This window comes from Diospyros lotus, chromosome 14 (genome assembly GCF_014633365.1).
Source record: "Diospyros lotus cultivar Yz01 chromosome 14, ASM1463336v1, whole genome shotgun sequence".
Classification (NCBI taxonomy): Eukaryota; Viridiplantae; Streptophyta; class Magnoliopsida; order Ericales; family Ebenaceae; genus Diospyros; species Diospyros lotus.
This window is the reverse complement of record NC_068351.1, coordinates 22,318,203-22,338,405: the sequence shown is the minus strand read 5'-3', so window position 1 is coordinate 22,338,405 and position 20,203 is coordinate 22,318,203. Positions and strand designations below refer to the sequence as shown.

General features: G+C 38.0%; 1 protein-coding gene across 3 annotated transcripts in view; it reads left to right on the top strand.

Annotated features, from left to right (window-relative positions):
- The window catches only part of LOC127789850 (uncharacterized), a 55,715-nt gene that overhangs the window by 16,081 nt on the left and 19,431 nt on the right, over positions 1-20,203 (top strand). For all 3 annotated transcript variants that reach the window (XM_052318882.1, XM_052318884.1, XM_052318883.1), the window contains one exon: positions 19,662-20,067. In XM_052318882.1, the coding sequence (XP_052174842.1) occupies positions 19,881-20,067 (187 nt within the window). In that variant the 5' untranslated portion in view covers positions 19,662-19,880. The remainder of the gene's footprint in view (positions 1-19,661; positions 20,068-20,203) is intronic.

The following is a 20,203-nucleotide window of genomic DNA, read 5'->3' as shown; positions in this document are numbered from 1 at the left end:
CATCCAATCCACCCCTAATACGATATGACATCCTCCTAATATGAGAATTTTCAAATCAGCTAAGAATTCCTGACCACTCATCACCCATTCAAATTCCTTGCATTTGTATTGACTTACCATCCTGCTCCCATTAGCAATCAAAATAGACAATGGGGGAGTCTCCTGCAATTCACATTGCAAGGCAGTGGCCGTTTCTTCATCTAAGAAACTATGGGTACTGCCACTATCAATGAGCGCTACTACCTTTCTTTTTCCCACAATCCCCCTAGCCTTCAACACCTTGCTTGAGGCACACCCTTGCAGGGCATGCATGGATATCTCCCCTCCTTCTTCCCCATCTACCTGCCCTTCTGGCTCTTCCCTTTCTTCAACTTCCTCTTCTTCCTTCTCTCCTTGGTTCTCCATTGTAAGCAACATCCTCTTACACTGATGTTCCGAACCAAATTTCTCACCACAATTGTGTTAACAAGGGAGCACTGGAATTCAGTTCTTTAGATGGATTAAACCTCTCACAATCGCACACACTCACGTATGTATTGACAGAACATAAATTATAGAACAATAACAGAGATTGAAAACAATAAGAACAGAAAGCAAACCACACGAGAAACATCGATCTTTATCCTGGTTCATATCGTTCTTGGGACGATCCTACATCCAACCTTAGAATCTCTTGGAGAGCAACCTTGCTTTATTTAGAAATTGATCAAAACAACTAGTCGTGTACCACGAGTACAACTTGACCACCCCGAGATTACAAAGAACTATTAGAATCTAGCCTTTCCTCTCATATAATGTTGCATTCTCTCATCCTCTCCAACGACTACCCGCTGCCCTTTATTTATAGAATTATGGGGCGGACAACCCAAGACAACTTAATCGGGTTTGACATTACCGGTTTTAACCCTCCCCAACTAATTGAATTACCATTGAGGAATAAAAACCGTCTATCTATACTTAGCCGCTTGACTTGACTGCCTTCATTGATCCTAGGCTTGACTCGAGGCAAACTTCTAACAAATCTCCACCATTTGCCTTGAGTATAGCCCAATCTCCAAAGCTGATCCTGCTCTCCATAGGTCCTGCATGCTATACCTAATCTTTTACACAATAAACATTTATAAGACTTAAACAATGCTGTAATTTTGGCAAAGGAACGACTTTGGTAAAAATATCAACTGCATTATCTTCTCCTGCAACTTTAATTAGGCGTACTTCTTCCTTCTCAAGGATTTCCCTAATTAAATGATACTTAATATCAATGTGTTTGGTTCTTTCATGGTGGGCTTGATTCTTAGCCAAGTGAATAGCACTTTGGCTATCACACATGAGCTTAGCCTTAGCATCTCTTCCTAGGAGTTCACTAACAATTCCTTTCAACCGAAGGGCTTCCTTAATAGCTTCGGTAATAGCTATATACTTAGCCTCAGTGGTGGAAAGTGCCACAACAGGTTGCAGGTTGGTTTTCTAGCTTATGGTCGAATTCCATAGCTGAAACACATAACCTGTTGAGGATCTTCTCCTATCCAAGTCTGCTGCATAGTCAACATCTATGAACCCTAAAATACAAGGCTCTTCTTCCATTTTTGCTCCACCATAAACCAAAGACATATCTAATGTTCCTTTAACATACCTGAATATCCATTTTACAGCATTCCAATGAGCCTTACCTGGGTTTGTCATAAACTTGCTAGACACATTCATAGCATGTGCCAAATCTGGCCTAGTACAGACCATGCTGTACATTAGGCTTCCAACTGCATTTGAGTTGGGAATTCTACTCATTTCTCTCATGCTTAATTCATCATTTGGAGACTGCTCATGGGATAGTTTGAAATGTTGAGCAAAGGGAACCGAGACCTCCTTTGCACCAATCATATTAAACTTTTTAACAATCTTATCTAGGTAAGACTTTTGAGACAAAACCAGCTGCCTTTTCTGCTTATCTCTACTTATTTCTATGCCTAATATCTTCCTAGCTTCCCCTAATTCCTTCATTTCAAACATTGATCTTAATCTCAGCTTTAAGTTTTGAATTTCTATGGCTGAAATCAGCATATCATCCACATATAGAAGAAGGTATATAGATGTTTCATTAGGCGTATGTTTGAAATATGCACAGCTATCAAAGGCACTCCTCTTAAACCCTTGGACTATCATAAAAGAATCAAATTTCCTATACCATTGCCTAGGGGACTGCTTCAACCCATAGAGGGATTTCCTTAGCAATCATACCTGCTCTCTTTTCCCTCTGACTTCAAATCCCTTTGGCTGTTCCATTAGAATACTTTCTTCTAATTTACCATGTAGAAAGGCCGTGGTAACATCCATTTGATCTAGGTTAAGATTTAAATGTGCTGTTATGGCTAGCAAGATTCTAATTGAAGTGTGCCTCACTACCGGTGAGAATACTTCATTGAAGTCAATTCCGGGCACTTGAGTGAAACCCCTTGCCACTAACTTAGCTTTATACCTATGTTTATTTTCATTTCCAGCACCTTCTTTAATTTTATATAACCATTTGCAGCCTACTACCCTTTTCCCTAAGGGTCTATCCACCAAAGTCCAAGTCTTATTCTTCATAAGTGACTCCATTTCCGGTTGCATGGCTGCCAGCCATTTATTGGAGTCTTTAGAGTGCATTGCCACTTCATATGTAAGAGGCTCCTCTCCAGCCTCTTCCATTGCACTTGATAATGCATAGGAAACTAAATCTGAAAATCCATACCTTACTGCTGGCCTTATATTTTTTCTTTGCCTATCCATAGCAACATTGTATCTTTCATGGCCTAGTTCATTTTCTATGCTAGATGACCCTTCACTCTCGTTTTCATTTTCTGGTTGCTGGTTATTAGGGCTGTCTAAGGTATTTTCAAGGGGTTCATCCTGCTGTTCAACTTCCAGAGCTTTTAATTTCCCTTCCTCATCCTTAGACTCATCTAATTTAGTATCTTTTATAGTGGAATTTTCATCGAATGTCACATCCCTAGATATTATAGTCCTAGGCATACCTGATTCCAAATTCCACAACTTATAGCCCTTCACACCAGAGGGGTATCCTATAAATAAAAACTTCTTAGCCCTAGGTTCTAGTTTTCCTTGCTTGACATGGGCATAGGCTAAGCATCCAAACACCCTTAAGTGTTCCAAGCTTGTCTTATAACCGGTCCACATCTCATAGGGGGTTTTAAATCCTATAGCAGCTGAGGGTGACCTATTTATCACATAGGCTGCTGTTGTATCAGCTTTTCCCCAAAAAGATTTAGGTAACTTTCCATGAAAAATCATGCATCTTACCCTTTCTAGCAAGGTTTTATTCATCCTTTCAGCAAGCCCATTTTGCTTATGATTTCCTGGGACTGTCAAGTGTCTTAGGATTCCATTTTCCTTACACAATTGAGAGAATTCCTTATTGCAAAATTCCAATCCATCATCTGTTCTAATGATTTTAATTTTGCTATCTTTTTGGTTTTCTATCATGGTTTTCCAGCTTTTGAAAGCCTCAAATGTATGGTCTTTAGACTTTAATATAAAGACCCAAACCATTCTAGAAAAATTATCTATTATAGACAAGAAATACCTAGCTCCACCATGAGTTAAAGTTTGGGCAGGACCCCATAAATCAGAATGTATATAATCTAAAGGGGCCTTGAGGAATGTATGGCCGTCTTGGAGAATTTTACTTTTTCAGATTTTCCAAATATACATGACTCACATTTATCTAAATCTGTAAGTTTTCCATCTCCTAATATCCCTTGTTTAGCTAATTCCCTAAGACCTAGCTCACTAATATGAACCATCCTAAAATGCCAAAGCCTTGTCTTATCATAGGCTTTCCCTTTGGTGACTGCAGCTTCTCCACACAGTGTGCCTAAGACCTAGCTCACTAATATGAACCATCCTAAAATGCCAAAGCCTTGTCTTATCATAGGCTTTTCCTTCGGTGACTGCAGCTTCTCCACACAGTGTGGAGGCCTGCACCACATAAATGCCATTATTTAGGACTGCTTTCATACTTATTAGTGAACCTCTTGATACTCTTAGGACTCCACCATCTCCTTTATAGGAGTAACCATTTCTATCTAGCTCACCAAGGGAAATTAAGTTCCTTTTTAAATCTGGAACATATCTTTTAAAATTTAAAGTTTTAATGGAACCATCATGTAATTTGATCCGAATATCTCCAATACCCTTTATCTTACATTCTTGATTATTACCTAACAAAACTTTTATCACCAGCTATGTCTTTAAAGTTCAAGAACCATTGCTTATGCGGTGACATGTGAAATGAACGGCCTGAATCTAATATCCATGCTTCTTTATCAGCATTTTCGGATACAACTAGTGCATCTGCACTATCATAATCAAATTCACAAATAGATGAAATTTCAGAATTTGTTCTCTCTATAAAATCTTTCTTCCTCTTAGGGCAATTCACCTTTCCTCATGGCAGTGATAACACTTTATAATTTTCCTGCCATTCTTAGACTTTGACCTAGATCTTCCCCTTTGTCTAGGTCTCTCCTATGGGGTCTAGATCTAACCGAGAGAACATCACCAGCTGAATTCTTTCCTTCTACCTTTTGTTGTAATTCTTTTGAATTCAAGGCTCCTATCACATCATCTAGGGTTAGGGTATCCTTGCCATGTTTTAAGATATCTACAAATGTTTCATATGATTTTGGTAAAGAATGTAATAGGACTAAAGCTTTATCCTCATCATTGTATTTCACATCAATATTTTCCAAATCTAAACACATTTTATTGAAATTATCAATGTGTTCTTGTAGCCTTTGACCTTCATTCATTTTAAAGGTAAAAAACTTGGCTTTCAAATACAGCCTACTTGATAAAGATCAGTCATATAAAGGCTCCCTAATCTAAGCCAAAGTTTTGCTGCTGTTGTCATTTTAGAGACCTCTCGCAAGACTTTATCCCCTAGACTCAAAATCAGTGTATTATAGGCTTTCTTGATTATTTCTTTCTTCCTTTCAATAGAATATGTGGCAGGCATTTTAGTTTCTCCATCTAATGCTTCTTCCAGTCCTAAGTTCCCTTACAAAGCCCTCATTTTCATTTTCTAAAGGCCAAAATCATTCTGGCCATCAAAATTTTCAATATCATATGTAGTGGCAGACATATTTGATGCCATTTCTATGACAAAAAACTAAATCCAATGAAATCTTGGCTTTTCTTGGAGTAGAACCCGTGCTTTGATATCAAGTTGTTAACAAGGGAGCACTAGAATTCAGTTCTTTAGATGGATTAAACCTCTCACAACTGCACACAATCACGTATGTATTGATAGAACAGAAATTACATAACAATAACAGAGATTGAAAAACAAGAACATAAAGCAAACCACACGAGAAACACCGATCTTTATCTTGGTTCAGATCATTCTTGGGACGATCCTACATCTAGCCTTAAAACCTCTCTGAGAGCAGCCTTTATTTAGAAATTGATCAAAACAACCAGTCTTGAACCACGAGTACAATTTGACCACCCCGAGATTACAAAGAACTATCAGAATCTAGCCTTTCCTCTCATATAATATTGCACTCCCTTATAACATCCTCTCCAACGACTACCTGTTGCCCTTTATTTATAGAATTAAGGGGCGGACAACCCAAGACAACTTAATCGGGTTTGACATTATTGATTTTAACCCTCCACAACTAATTGAATTACCATTGAGGAATAAGAACCGTCTATCTATACTTAGCTGCTTGACTTGACTACCTTCATTGATCCTAGGCTTGACTTGAGGCAAACTTCTAACAAACGAAAACAGAGCCCCAATTGCCTTTTCTGATCCATGGTTAAGGCCTTAGCTAGGGGTGGGGCTGATTGGTTTCTCCCTATTGGTCCACTCCTTTGCCATGGCTGGTTACTTCCCCTACTCACTCCATTGTAAGAAGTCTTTTGCTAGTTTCTCTTAGGGGACAACCTATGCTTCTTTGCAAAAGCTTCCAGGGCCATCTCATGGAGGTGAGCTTGCTTTGCTGCTTGTCCAACTGATGTTGGGTAGAGCATCTTCACGGTGGGTTGGATCTGATCATCTAACCCATTGATGAAGCTGGACACAAAGTAAGCTTCATCCAAGGAGGGGTGAGACAAGGAGAATAAGGATCTGAGTTCCTTGAATCTCACCTGATACTCCTCTACTGCTCCCTTTTGATTTGGCTTGTTGAATTCTTTTATAACATCCATTTTGGTTTTCTCCTCAAACTAGTTGCATAGGCCGCTTACGAACTCGGGCTAACTCCATTCTACCCTGCCTCTGCACCAATTATGAAACTAGGTATTAGCCACATCATCTAGATATGTTGTAGCCCTGTTCACCTTCTCCCTTTCGGCCACTCTATACTGGTCTATGTTGTAGCCATGTTCACCACTTCACCTTCTCCCTTTCGGCCACTCTATACTAGTTTATGCTGTAGCCATGTTCACCTTCTACCTTTTGGCCACTCTATACTGGTAGACCACTCACTCACTCACACCATCTGTTCCACCATCGAGGCCTATCCTTTTCAAACGCGGGGATGTCCATCCTCGACCCCTTAAGCGTGGAGTGAGCTCCCCCAACCCCCTGGGGCAAATTCTCCTCCTTTGTCTCACCTCTATCCTCTGCTTCCATCTGTTCATTGGGCCTCTGCCTATTCCTTGGCGTTGTCAAAATTGGCGCCAAGGAAGCCCTGGGAGGAATATCTATCGATAAGTTAGTGTTGGGCTGTCGAGCAAACATGCTCAAGGCGACACTCAACTATTGGCTTAGTCTAGCAAATTCCTCCTTGATCCCATTAACTGCCCGATCCAAATTGGCCGCATTCTCCAATCGGCTTTGGCTTATCTCCTCTTGAGTTTGTTAGATTCCCAATTCCAAGGTTTCCAATTGATCATCCATCAGTTCCTGATTCTGGCACATTCTCAATTCAATGGCATCCAATCTGGATTCCATTTGCTTCGCCTTGGTGCCTTCAACCATGTCCAATGCTCCAGCCAGATCGTTGGCTTTGATACCAATTGTTAGACTCGAGATTTGATAGAGGGGCCTCTTCTGTAATTGAGGAAGAGAGTGAATTGGCGAGAAAGAGAACTGGGAGAATTCGAGAGAGAGAGAGAGGGAAAAAATCAGTGGAATAAACCTCACATGATCCCCATCCTCTCATGAGCTTCTTATTTATAGGAGAGTTATTCTAGAGAATTCCCATAACAAACTCTCGGCAGTTAGGACCCAAGTGGCTATGTGTGATTGGGCTCTAATTACCAATATATCCACTCCTAGTTACAATTTTAACCCACCCCTAATTACAGTAGTGCCCTCGGGTTGTGACAGAGCTAAGGCCAATGGTGAAAATGATGCAGCTTGCAACTCTTAAGCAAGCTACTGAGAAAGCTAGATCACAGGAGTTGGCGTTGGAACTGATCTTTAGGAAGCATATGGTTCATCCTAAATGCCATCCTTTGATTGGCAATGGCCTGGAGGAAATCTTAGGATTGCCAATCTGGGGATGTATAGAGGAAATTCGAATCCTAAGGCTTTACCAAATTCAAATGCGGTTAAGCCACTCATAATGGAGCAACGGAAGTAGCTAGGACTGTGTTTCAGATATGGAGAGAAGTACAGTCCAGGCCATTAGTGCAAAAGGTAGTTATTGCAAATGGAAGGACTGGATGAAGAAATAGAAGAAAAGGACGTCATTGCAGAAGACAGAGAAATTATCAAGGAATATTAGAAGAGGGAGGGGGAGAAATTTCCTTGCATGCTTTACAAGGCTGTCCTACTAGAAAAATTATAAAGGTGAAGGGAATGGTTGGAAAAAAATGATTGATGGTGTTAATAGAAAGTGGCAACACTCATAGTTTTCTAGATGAAGCTACAGCTAAGGAGTTCAACTGTAAACTATTAGCCACTTTTCCTTTATCAATGACCGTGGCCAATGGAAGCAAGATGTTTAGCAAATCCAAATGCCAAAATTTTAATTGGATAATGCAAGGACATGACTTTACAATAGATTTATGAATTTTGAAATTGGGAGGCTATTACATTGTCTTGGGAGTCGATTGGATGAAGACAATTAGCCTTTTAATCTTTGATTTTAACAAATTAGAAGTGACATTTGAGTTGGAAGGAAAGAAGTTGACATTGACTGGAAGTTTAGAAATTGGTGAATGCAAGATGATCACGGGAAAGAAATTACAGAAGATGTTTCAGCAAAATGGGACTCCAGTGGCTCAAATATATTCCATATATGCTTTTGAGCTAGGAGAATGGACAGTGGTGGAAGATAGTAGCGGTGCATTTGTGGCTAACAGTCACTCAAGGCCTGCATCTACTACTACCTCTTAGTCCCTTCCTAAGGTACAACACCAAGATCTTTTACAATTACTTTTGATTGAATTTGGGAATTTATTTGCGTAACCTTCTACCTTACCTTCAGCTCGATTTTTTGACCATTCCATCCATCTTAAACCTAATGTAGAACTTGTAAATATTTGGTCTTACATGTATTCTCCCATCCAAAAGGCTGAAATAGAAAAATGAGTCAAAGAAATGTTGGCTAATTCTATTGTACAGCCAAGCCAAAGTCCCTTTGCATCCCCAGTTCTTCTTGTTAAAAAGAAAAACGAAACTTGGTGATTTTGTGTTGATTATTATCAATTAAATGCCCTTACCATTAAAAACAAATTTCCAATTCTTATCGTTGAAGACTTTGATGAATTGACTAGAGCCACTGTTTTTTTTCTAAATAGGACCTTAGAGTAAGATATCATCAAATTTGGATGAAACCTGTTGATATACCCAAGACTGCTTTTAGGACTCATCAAGATCTTTATGAGTTCACAGTTATGCCATTTAGTTTAACTAATGCCCCTGCAACCTTTTAGTGAATGGAAATGGGGCCAAAACACTAACTCTTAGTGGATCGATGCAAAGATTTTTACATTTTCAAAGCATTTTCACAAATAGAAACATGCACAACGGAAGCAAAACAAAACATAGCGGACACAAAAACAACCTAGAAAGACTTGATATTCATCATCCATATGCATAAAATAGAAAACCATTCCATAGGGGGTTTTATCAATATACCTCAACGGAAGTTTTCGGTGCTGTATGCCGGTGTTGGTTGTCCAACGAACTGCCTTCTCCTTGCTGTCCGATCTGCTCTTGAAAATTTGCAACGCCAGGTGTAAGGACCCATATTTTCGTGAAGGTGCCACGTAATTTAAGCAAGTTTAGAATATCGAAAAATTGGCTTGATAGCAGTTATCAGTACTGAATCGACTGCAGGGAGTGTCTTGGAGCTAAGATGTTTAAGGAAAATGATAAGGTATTGACGAGTGTTGCGAGATAGGATTTATGGTATCAAAAGAAATCGAATCAGGAACGATTTTCGGTACAGCTAAAATGCAGTTGCCTAGGCTGCAAAATCGAATGGTCGTAGGGGACTTCCGGGAACTCAACGGAAGCCTGATGGGGCTTCGATTTTTCGTAATGAGCAACTTTTCAGTGGTTTCGAGATGAAACAATAGCCCGGTAAGGACACTGGGGCAAAATCGTCATTATCGAGTAACTTTGAAGTTATTAATTGTGCGTTTTCGGTATTGTAATGCAAATTGATTTGAGGTTTAAGGGCATAGTTGCAATAAGGAAATTACCCAAGTGATATTATGATAAAATTGGGGATTAATGTGCAATTCCCATATATGTGGGTGTATTATATAGATATATATATACATATACATATACGCGTGCTGTGTGTGCGTGGGAATGGTTGGCTATGCCTCTGCAACCTAGCCATACCCCTGCAACTCCATGCCCTGCAAATGTGATGGCTGAAATGGTGTGATTTGCACGTAAGGAAGGATGGCCAAGGCAGGAGAATTGGTGATGAATTGGCTATAAATAGGTAGCAAATGGAGAATGGAAGTGAGGAAGAGAGCACGTAGTGGCCTTCTCTCTTGAAATCAAAATGGTCGAGAGAGAGCTTTGGCCGGGCATGAGATTGAGAGAGAGAGAGAGGCCGATCGGTGGTGGCCCAAAGCAGCAAGCGGCCATACCCGCAAGCTTCAAGCGGCCATGGCTGCAAGTTTGAGTGAAGCAGGGGCAACGACAACAACCAGCATCGGCCATGGTGATGGCCGCACGGTGCGGCGACGATCGATGGGCTCGGTGGAGGTCCTGAAGGCGGCTTGAAGCAACGGCCAGAGGCTGGGCGGAGGTGCTGGAGCTGCGAGCAGGGGCTGCCATGGCAGCGCAGCAAGCTGGTGTGTCGAAGCGACCAACAAGTAGGCCGCGATGGCGGCGGTCGTGGTGTTGTCGGTGGGGGCGCGCGGTGGTGCTAGCGAGCGACGGCAAGGTTGGCTGGCGCGCGGGTGGCGGTTGGCATGGCTAGTTTGCGCGCAGGCGGGAGGAAGAAGAAGGAGAAAGAAAAGGAAAAAAGAAAAAGAAAAGAAAAGAAAAAGGAAGAAAAGAGAAGAAATAGAAGAAAAATAGAAAAAAATGGGGAAAATTTTCGAAAAAATCCCGAATCGTTCTAGGAATTTATTTGGGACTAGAAGAGCATGCCTAATCAAGTAAATTATTCGGGCACGCGTTTCGAGGAAATGACACATATCGAGGAAGCCTGAGAGGCTAAGTTAAGGTAAGTAAAATTCTCTAGAAAATTTTAGAAATTCAGGAATATTATTTTATGAATTGTCATAGTGAAATATTTGAGAAATATTTAGTTTGGATTTATTGAGGAAAAAAATGAAGAAATAGAGAGAAAAATAAAGAAATTGCAAGAAATGATGGAAAAATAGGTTTTAATATTTATTTAAATAAATATGATGATTAGGATGCTTTGAGACTTAAAGTTGAAGTGACTTTAATTTTCTGCTGGTTTAATCAGGTTTAAAGGAAGACTAGTGGTTGGGGAAGATAGACAACTTAAGGACAGGATCTTACCGTCCTTACATAGCTTTCCTTTGGGGGACACTCAGGTGTCAAGGGATGAACCAGCTGGATCGGAATCTTTTTTTTCTTTAGTGGCCAAATATTATATTACAGCTTATTTCTGTATTTTTCTGTTATGAGTTAGTTTTAGGTCCCACGTGCAAGGGGCGAATAGGACAAAGAGGTTGTTGTAACCACCTGAGGGAGGGAATCTGCTATGACAGACTTACCCTACCACCAGCTAGTTTATATCCTCTCCAAGGTTCTCTGGAGAAGGCATCTATGAATTGAATCAGAATTTCCTTCTACATCTCATTTCCTTCCCCTTTCTTTCTCTTCTTTCTCCCTGACTCATTCTTCTATCCTTCTCATTCTGCTCCTATTCTTATCGGGAGCTAAAAACCAGCTTGTTGCAAACCAGGTTGTGACATCAGGTTTAAGAGTTACCCATCATAGGGTGAGGCAGCTGTTCTTTTGGCTTGGTCTTAAGAAGGATGTGACTACATTTGTGTTAGCTTGTGCATTTTGTTAGCTGCAAGCACAAACAGGTTGCGTACCCTGGTTTACTGCAGCCATTAGACATTCTAGAGCAGGCTTGGGAATGAATTTCTATGGATTTTGTGGGGGGATTACCTAAGTCTGAAGGCGGAGATGTTATCCTGGTAGTAGTTGACAGGTTAACGAAATTTGCACATTTTTGGAGCTTTGCTCACCCTTTTACTGCTCAAGAGGTTGCTAGATTACTCTTGGATTCTGTAGTCAAATTTCATGGGCTACCACCATCCCTTGTGTTTGATAAAGACAAGATTTTCACCAGTAATTTTTGGCAAGAGTTGTTTAGAAGTTTGGGAGTTGGTTTACACATGTCCACAGCCTATCATCCGGAGACAGATGGACATACTGAAAGGGTGAATCAATGTTTGGAAACTTATCTAAGATGTATATGTTTTTCAAAACCTAAGAGTTGGAACAAATGGTTATTTTTGCCTCAGTGGTGGTACAATTCCAGCTTTCATAGTTCTCTGAAAAGGACCCCTTTTGAGGCTTTATTTGGGTATGAACCCCCTCTCTTACCGCTGTGATGCACTATTCTAATTCTGAAGTAATGGTAGATCAATATTTACAGCAACAACAGGAGATGTTGTAGTTGATTAAGAAGGAATTGACTACAACTCAAAATCAAATGAAACAGTTTGTTGATAAAAGAAGGTGTGAAAGAATATTTGAAGTTCGAGATATGGGTTACTTATGGGTGAAACATTTTCAGTGGCATCCTTTTTCTAATTCTCCTGCCTCTAAATTGATCCCTAAGTACTATGGCCCTCTTCTAGTAGTGGCTAAGTTGGGAAAGGTACCATTTGCAGCTACCAGATGATGTGCAAATTCACCCTGTTTTTCATGTTTCTCTGCTTAAAAAATCAGTGGGAGCAACTGAAATTACAAGTACTGATCTTCCTTCAACAGATGAAGATCTCTTAGTGGACATTGATGTTAGGAACCGCGACCGTGTAGGCTTCGATTCCGTCCGATTTCGATTTATAGAGACACAAACGCGATCTCTTCTAAGTTAGTCCACACGATCGATCATTCCACTTCATCTTTGTTCGTGCTAGCAACCCTAGACGGCTTTGAGAGAATCCGAAAATCACTACCTTTTTTTTTTCCAGCTTCTTAAGCGGCATATAAATAGAGTTCAAGAACCCTAATCATGCCTAAGAAAACCCTAAACACTTTAGGCTCAACCTTTAATCACATTGGGCCGGCTCTCTTTCCTTTTTAATTGTGGATGGGCTCGACCTAAGTGTGTGACCCCTTAGGTCCACCATTAGACTAGATGTAAGGCCAATTCTATTTGGGCTACATTAGGGCCCAACTCATTGGTTTAATTAACCTTATTTCATGGGCTTATTAATTAAACTCTTTAATTAATAATTTTAGAATTAATCAAATTAATTCTAATACCCTACATATCATGGTTAACGTCTAGCAACATGTCATGAATACTTAGCCAATGATGAAAAACACGAACCTTTTCAATTGCAATTACCGTGCAATAAAATCCTTTCATCGATCTATGTCCTAATTGAATTTAGGGTATGGTTTTATGACGAAACCCTAATCATTCAATAACTATGTATCAATTTTAGATTTATGACTTGATAGATGAAATCAAAACACCTTTTGATTTCCACCTCACCTTGGTAAAGGATTTCCTCAGTCATGAAATGATCGAATACATAGGACATCTTCTCATCTAGATGATAAGTGACGAATCCTATTTCGACATTCACGAGCCTTCATATGTAACAAGGGCACGCCCAATGACAGTTTGTTAATGACTCTATTAGAATCCAAAAAGCACCAAAGCGTAACTAGTCAAATATAGGACTACCATGATATCTTAAGTCTAAGGATCAATTTGCAGAATTGCAACACAAGAATTCCAATTCGACATTAAGCAATAACCATTAGGAATTCTGTAGCGGGTCAGTTCAGTGTATTTATTCTTATAATTAAGCACCTACATATACGCACTAGTATCTTCACACCAATGTCTATGAAACAAGACATTCTCTTGATTGAGCATGCATCATATGTACTAGTCTATCCGAGTTATTAGTGTCCATTCCTAATAACTCTATGACTAGGAACATTTAAGATCAAGGCTTATAAGGAACATGTTTCATGATTATTATCTCTATGTACAACCATATTCTATGAGCCTATTTAATCTATGGACTTTGTCAAATATGGATTGCAATGAATAATGACGGACAACCATCAATGACAAATAAAACATAATGCCTTGCAATAACAATTGATTAAAGATAAAGAATCCCAATGTAAAGTATGATCAATTACATAAAATATGATTGGCTTGTGGGGCATAACTTTAACAATTGAGCCCTTAGTTGTCTTGGAGAAGTGGGTCATCTATCAGAATACACTGCCCATCACTCAAGTTTTGGTGCAGTGGTCACATCTCCACTTGGATTACACCAGTTGGGAATATTTGCCGGATTTATTAAGCAATTTCCTTGAGAGGCTCAGTTATTGAGATTTCTTGAGGACAAGAAATATCTTAAGGAGGGGGAAATGTCAAAATCCAAGGGTTAAAGCGGTAAATATAGCATACTTGTATTTTTCTTCTTGTAATTTTTGCTGCTGATACAACTTGTACCTTTCAGTTACAATTACAACTGAAAGTTAGATAGCCTATAAAAGGCAATCTATTGGAGGATGGGGATTCATTATGAGAAATAACAGAATCTTTTCCCTCTAAAATTCTCTCTCTCTCTCTCTCTCTCTCTCTCTCTCTCTCGGTTCTTTCTATTTTCTATCCCTCAACTTCTCTCATTCTCAATTTCTTCCTACATACCTAAAGAAACCCTAGAACAGGTCTAGGAACCTGACAGAGAGCTCCATACTCTTTTTGAAGGGAACTCATCTTGTTTCCCTAGTTTTCTGGTCATGGGTGGAGGATATCTTTGCCCCTTCGAGTAGCTTGTCTATGCACTCTTACTAATCAAAGAGTGAAAAGCTAAATATATAGATAAATGAGCATTTTTAGGCTACTCCAGAACATCCTATGGAAGCTAGATTTGAAAACTAGTCACTTATTTCATGTGGTTATGTACAGTGACAAAGTATAGCTATGGGGAAACTGGAATAACAAATGAAATACAATACAAGTTGTAATATTGGTTGAACCATTGAACTGTAATCTGACATTTCTACCAGTTTGATATCTGGTTTCATTACTATAAATATTAGATGTTTTAGCTGGACATTTGAATCTACTTGGCTTGTGTTCACTTAATCCAACAATTAAGAGGAAGTGGTTGTTATTTCTAGGACAGACTACATTTTACCATAAACCTGATATATGGGTACTGTTGCAAAGACGTTTACTTCTTAAGTTGGGATCATTGCCATGAAGATGATATAGGTAGTAACTAGTTTACACATAGAACATTGTTGTTGCATGGAAAATTTGCTTCTGAATTATTCTTTTAAGATTTGTTTTTTTTTTTTTTTTTTTTTTTTTTGGGGGGGGGGGGGGGGGTGTGGGTGTTGGCTGGTGCGGTCTTGGCAAAATATGAAGCTAAGAAACGTGCAGTTAGTGAATTTGGTAGGACCAACTTATGAATTTGAAAGAATTGGGAAGATATATATATAGTTCAAAAAGATTTTGGATATGATATTGTACCCCCATATTTTTCTGCAGTTTTGTGCAAAGCATGTAAATAAGATTCCTGATGCTTGAATTGGACTTGTCATATTATGTGTTAGATGAGTAAGATAAAAAGTAAATGCTTTTGTAGACCTGGGTTTGGTGTAAAATGTGGGATCATACCTATGCCAGCCTCTCTCTCTCTCTCTCTCTCTCTATATATATATATATATATATGCATGTATATAAGATGCCTTTGGAAAATGTAAGATGTCTGAGACTCTCAAATGATTTGATGTAAGGTTGACAGCAGATTGCTTGCTCCTATTGCGGTTTGAAGAGCAATTGGCAGATCTTCGAGTTTGAAATGTCACGTAGCACTAACATAATAGCTTATTACAATTTGAATTGCTTTAAGTGTATAACCATGTCAATCATGATATGTGCCAAAGAGCTTCAGGTAAAGGGTCAGGAGTAGCATGAGTAGAAGGCTTACATAAAAATTAAGTGGATGGCCTTGTCTCAACAAATCTCAATCTAGATAGATTAGATTTGAAAGATAAAAAAAATTAAACATCCACAAACTTAATAAAAACTATTGAAAAGTAAGAACATACGGCAAGCAGTTTTTAGTTGTATAACCTAGATTGAGAAAAATGATGGGACCTGCTTCCAATTGAAACTTCCACTATTGTGAACATGGTCATTTAGAAGTTCCTGCACTACCCTTGTAGTATTACCTCAACTTAACTTTTATTGGTTGTGATGACTTTGTACTTCTAGGATTTCTCACCTATCTCCTAGGATGCAAGGAGGACATTTTTCCTTGGCTCACTAGAAGAGATTTAAACCTCTCCTGAGGTTTCTAATGGGATGCTTCTCGATCAGCTGCCCATGTTACTGCTCAGCTACTTGCTAAGTGTCGTTCCCAAAGATTGTTATGGCTTTAGTATTCCAAAGGCCAAGAATGTTGTTATTTGTAGCTAGAAGGCTCATGAAATTATGGAGGAAAAAGTCACAGGTTCTTGCAAGTTGCAAGAAGATCATATGCTCTAGAATGCTTCAGCAAAGAATGCCAATGACTTAGGGTCTATTTGGCATTGCTGTGAAATTTCTGCTGTTGTGAAATCACTTTTGTAAAAAGTACTTTTACAAAAATCACTTTTAAAACAAGCAGTTTAGTGTTTGGCCAAATTATCCGAAAAATTCTTTTAATGTTGTTATATGTGTTTGGCTAATGATTAAAAAAGTACTTTTAACAATCAAATTACTAAAAAAGACATCAACAAAATTGCTTTGATGGCCAGTACGCTTTCAACAGTTTTTAAATTTTTATATCTATTATTTTCAATTACAAAAAAGCCATTACCTTTTTGTGCACAAAAATTCTTTAAATAAAATAATTATAAATATAAATACAAATTTTAATTTAACACAATTATAAACCGTATACTTTAAAACCCAATTCATCCATGTTTAGAAAAGAACAAAAATATTACATAAAATTTTCGTAAAATTTGTAGTTCAATTTTCAGATTCAACTAATTTTTGGAATTATGCATTATGTTCTATCATTTCATCATCTTTGTTTCAAAAGCCAAGTTGTTAATTTACAGTCCAAACTTGAGTTTTGCATGGTGAGTGGAGATCCATGAGATGCTTGTGCTGATTTCACATTGAAAGTGACACAATTGACAATGAGATTTGATTAACAAAGGTTGCTTCAATTGAGGAGGTCAACGGTGGCATCTGGTGAGATTGATGGCAGCAGTGACAATGCTGCTCTTGCTCTTTGTTGGTGGATGAGAAATAGGGTTTGATAAAGAAAAGGGATTGAAGAACCAAATGTTAAATGAGAGGATAGTTGTTGTTATTTTAAATATTTATTGAGGTTAATTGTGCCAAATAATAATTTTATTTTCTGCTTTCTGCTTTTGTTGTACAACAGAAGCTCCAAATTCTTGCTTCTTCTGAAAAGCAGAAAATCTACTTTCACTGTCACATAAAACACTTCTTAATTTTGGCCAAACACTAAAGTTAAAAAAAAAACATAAATGCGTTTTAGTTGTAAAAAAGCACTTTTCTTCTTTGTGACCACACGACCAAACAGGCGCTTAGGATAAATTATGGTGATTGTATGCCAATTATGAAGTAAAATTAATTTGTGTTAAGTAGCCCTTAAGCCTGTTTGGATGCATATAAAACTTAGGAGTTAGAATCTCATTTTTGAGTTTTAAGTAATTATTGTGTTTGGAATAAAGGAAGTTCAATATTGGAATCATATTTATCCACAAACTTACAGAATAGAATTTTGATCAAAGTTGGTCAAAATGTTAGATGAAAGAACTACAATTCTTAGGTCACACTTAGTCATTTGCTTTATTCCCGAGAATACCCTAATTCACTATTTTGTTTAAATTCATAGTGTTCTCTTGTTTTCTTCTTCTCTTAACTTTCAGAATTGATTTTCTCACTGAAAGATAACAAAGAGTCACATCTAAGCTAATCACAAGGGCAACAATAGTCTCTATTCTGAGTGCAATTTAAATCTATTTGGTGTTTTAACTTTTGTATTTCGTTCTTGTCTGTTTTAAATTTGATTGGTTTGTATAACTGACCAGTGTAGTCTGTTAGGTTATCAATAACTGCAACTTCAATCGGTTCATTTTGTTGGGCTTATGACGGTATTTGTATGTAATGGTTGTACATGTGATGGCATTTATTTAATCTTATTTTGGTAATTAATCTTTTAATTAAATTTCTTCTACAATGCTAGAGTATTAACTTTATGTTATAAATTTTAGAGTAAAATTTTTATGATTTATGTTGCATTTTATTTTGATTGAGCTGTTAAGGGTAAGATGGTCAAACTATATACTTAATTCCATTCTCATTTTGGTTCCGAGCATAAAACTTAGAATTCAATTCCGATTTTTAACATTTTGTTTGAAATGAAATAATCACAATTCTAGTTCTGTTAGAATGAATAAATCTATGGAATTAGAGTTCTAATTCTAGAAGAATAGGTTCTAGACAAGATCTAATTGATCGCCTTACATCCTAGATTTGAATGGCAATAAGAAATTTTACCCTCGTTGACTTTCCAAAATAGCTAGCATGAATTTCCGTAAGGACCTGACTTCCTCTTTGTCTAGGTTTTGCCTAATCAGGGCCATGGTTTTGCCACAGTTATCCAGTGGTGCCTGGTCTGGGAAATGGACTTCTCTGGCTTATCCTATGAGGACCTCTGGAATTCTTCAATCTTGATCATAGCATTCAAGGAACACTGTTGGCATGCTCTTTTCTTGTTTTGCCTGTTGTTTTGTAAATCCTAAAAATGGCTGTCAAACCTTTGCACCCTCACCTGGGCCACCCTTGGCTAGAAACCAATGTAAGCTACAAGTAAATGAAATACATTGGCTAAAGCATCTTGTTTTGTTTAGTGGTTTTGGTAACACCAAAACCAATAGTCCTAAGGAGTAAGGACTTTACAGAGCTGAAAAGGATTTATGGGATTATTGCATGTAATAACAAGCTTGGAATCCTGGAAGTGAATAGGATGCAATTTTTCTAATTTTCTGCATTAACCATGCGCTTTGTGTGACTTATTGAGTTGCTGATGCAGAAGTATTTTCTTGATTTAGTAATGTTCTTATTTTCTTATTTGTTTAGCTTATGGTCAGTATTCACATTATTAGGTTGTAATTAGTATTTATATTATTAGCTTAATAAGTAGTTGTGTGACTAGCATGTGACTTAATATAAAATGGATGGCTAAGATTAGAAAGATTCGTTTATGATCAATGGCAAGGATTCATTACCACTGTAACCCTAGTATAAATAGTCTTTTGACACACTTCGTAAGCAGCTTTTTTTGCTTTATATTATCAGCCATCTTGGTGTATAGATTATCTTTTGATGGTTGTGATGGGAAGTCAACCTGTGTTCTGAATTTTCTGTGAACTTTTTTGGTCTATGATTGCATTTTCTTACGCTGAGTTGGAAGTTCTACTTTTTTAGTCTCACATTCAGGTACTGACAGTTTTCCATAATACTCTCCTTGTGTGAGCTGTTTTCTTTTTCATTTGGTTTTAGGTTTTATAGTGTGTTTTTTGAAATGTGGGTTGGACCTGAACTATATTCTTTGTGCCAATCTTTCCTGCCTTCTGTTCTCCTGTCTTGGTATTTTTGTGGTATTGATGTTGAGCCGATGTCTGGAACTCTATAGAGGAGTGCGAAATTGAGGTTTCAACATATATACGTGTTGTTAAAGCAAACATATGCTTGCGTGGTTGATAATTGTTACTACCATCTTGATTGGACTTGGTAACTGGTTACCTTGGACATTTGGTTTCTATTTGATATTGTCTATCATAGATGTGTTCTTCATTTAAGACACTTCATTTAAGACAAAGGAACAGAACATCTCCCATTACTGGAAATTTTATTTCACTAGCTTTGGGATATGACCTCTTGTGCATAAAAGTTGTCATTCTGCCTCTGTTTTATCTGATTGTCTTTGCTTTTCTTCATGGACATCAGGCAGGACGTGTTCTGGAAGTTAGGAATTTGGTTGCTGGAGTGAATAATCAGACAGAAGTTTGGTTCCATGAATGTTCTAGTGATATTGAATTAAATATGGTTGGATGCTCATGTTGTTGGATCTCCAATAGGAGTGATGAAGTTCTGACTTTGTTCATCTGCTAAGTTGTTCTAGAAACTAAAAATTTTTGGCTGCCAAAATTGTGGATTGAATTATCTATGCCTGGCAACGAAGTTGGAGACAGGGTTCACAATTTCTTTGCTCAAGAGAACTTGTCCCAGGGACAGCAAGACTCACAGGTTGACGGAACTTGGCCAGTGCTAGGTAACAATCTGTGGCCTGGAAGTCAGAGACATATTGGCTTACCAAATTCGGTTTTAAAAAATTATAATCTGCAGCAATCAGGTATTGAATTGGCTTTCTAGCCGACTAGTTACCAATGATGAATGTTTTGATCAATTGTCTCTTGAAAATGAAATTTATGTTTCCTTTCTTCATTCCATTTTTCAAGACCAAGGTTTTAGAGGTTAATGAATCTTTG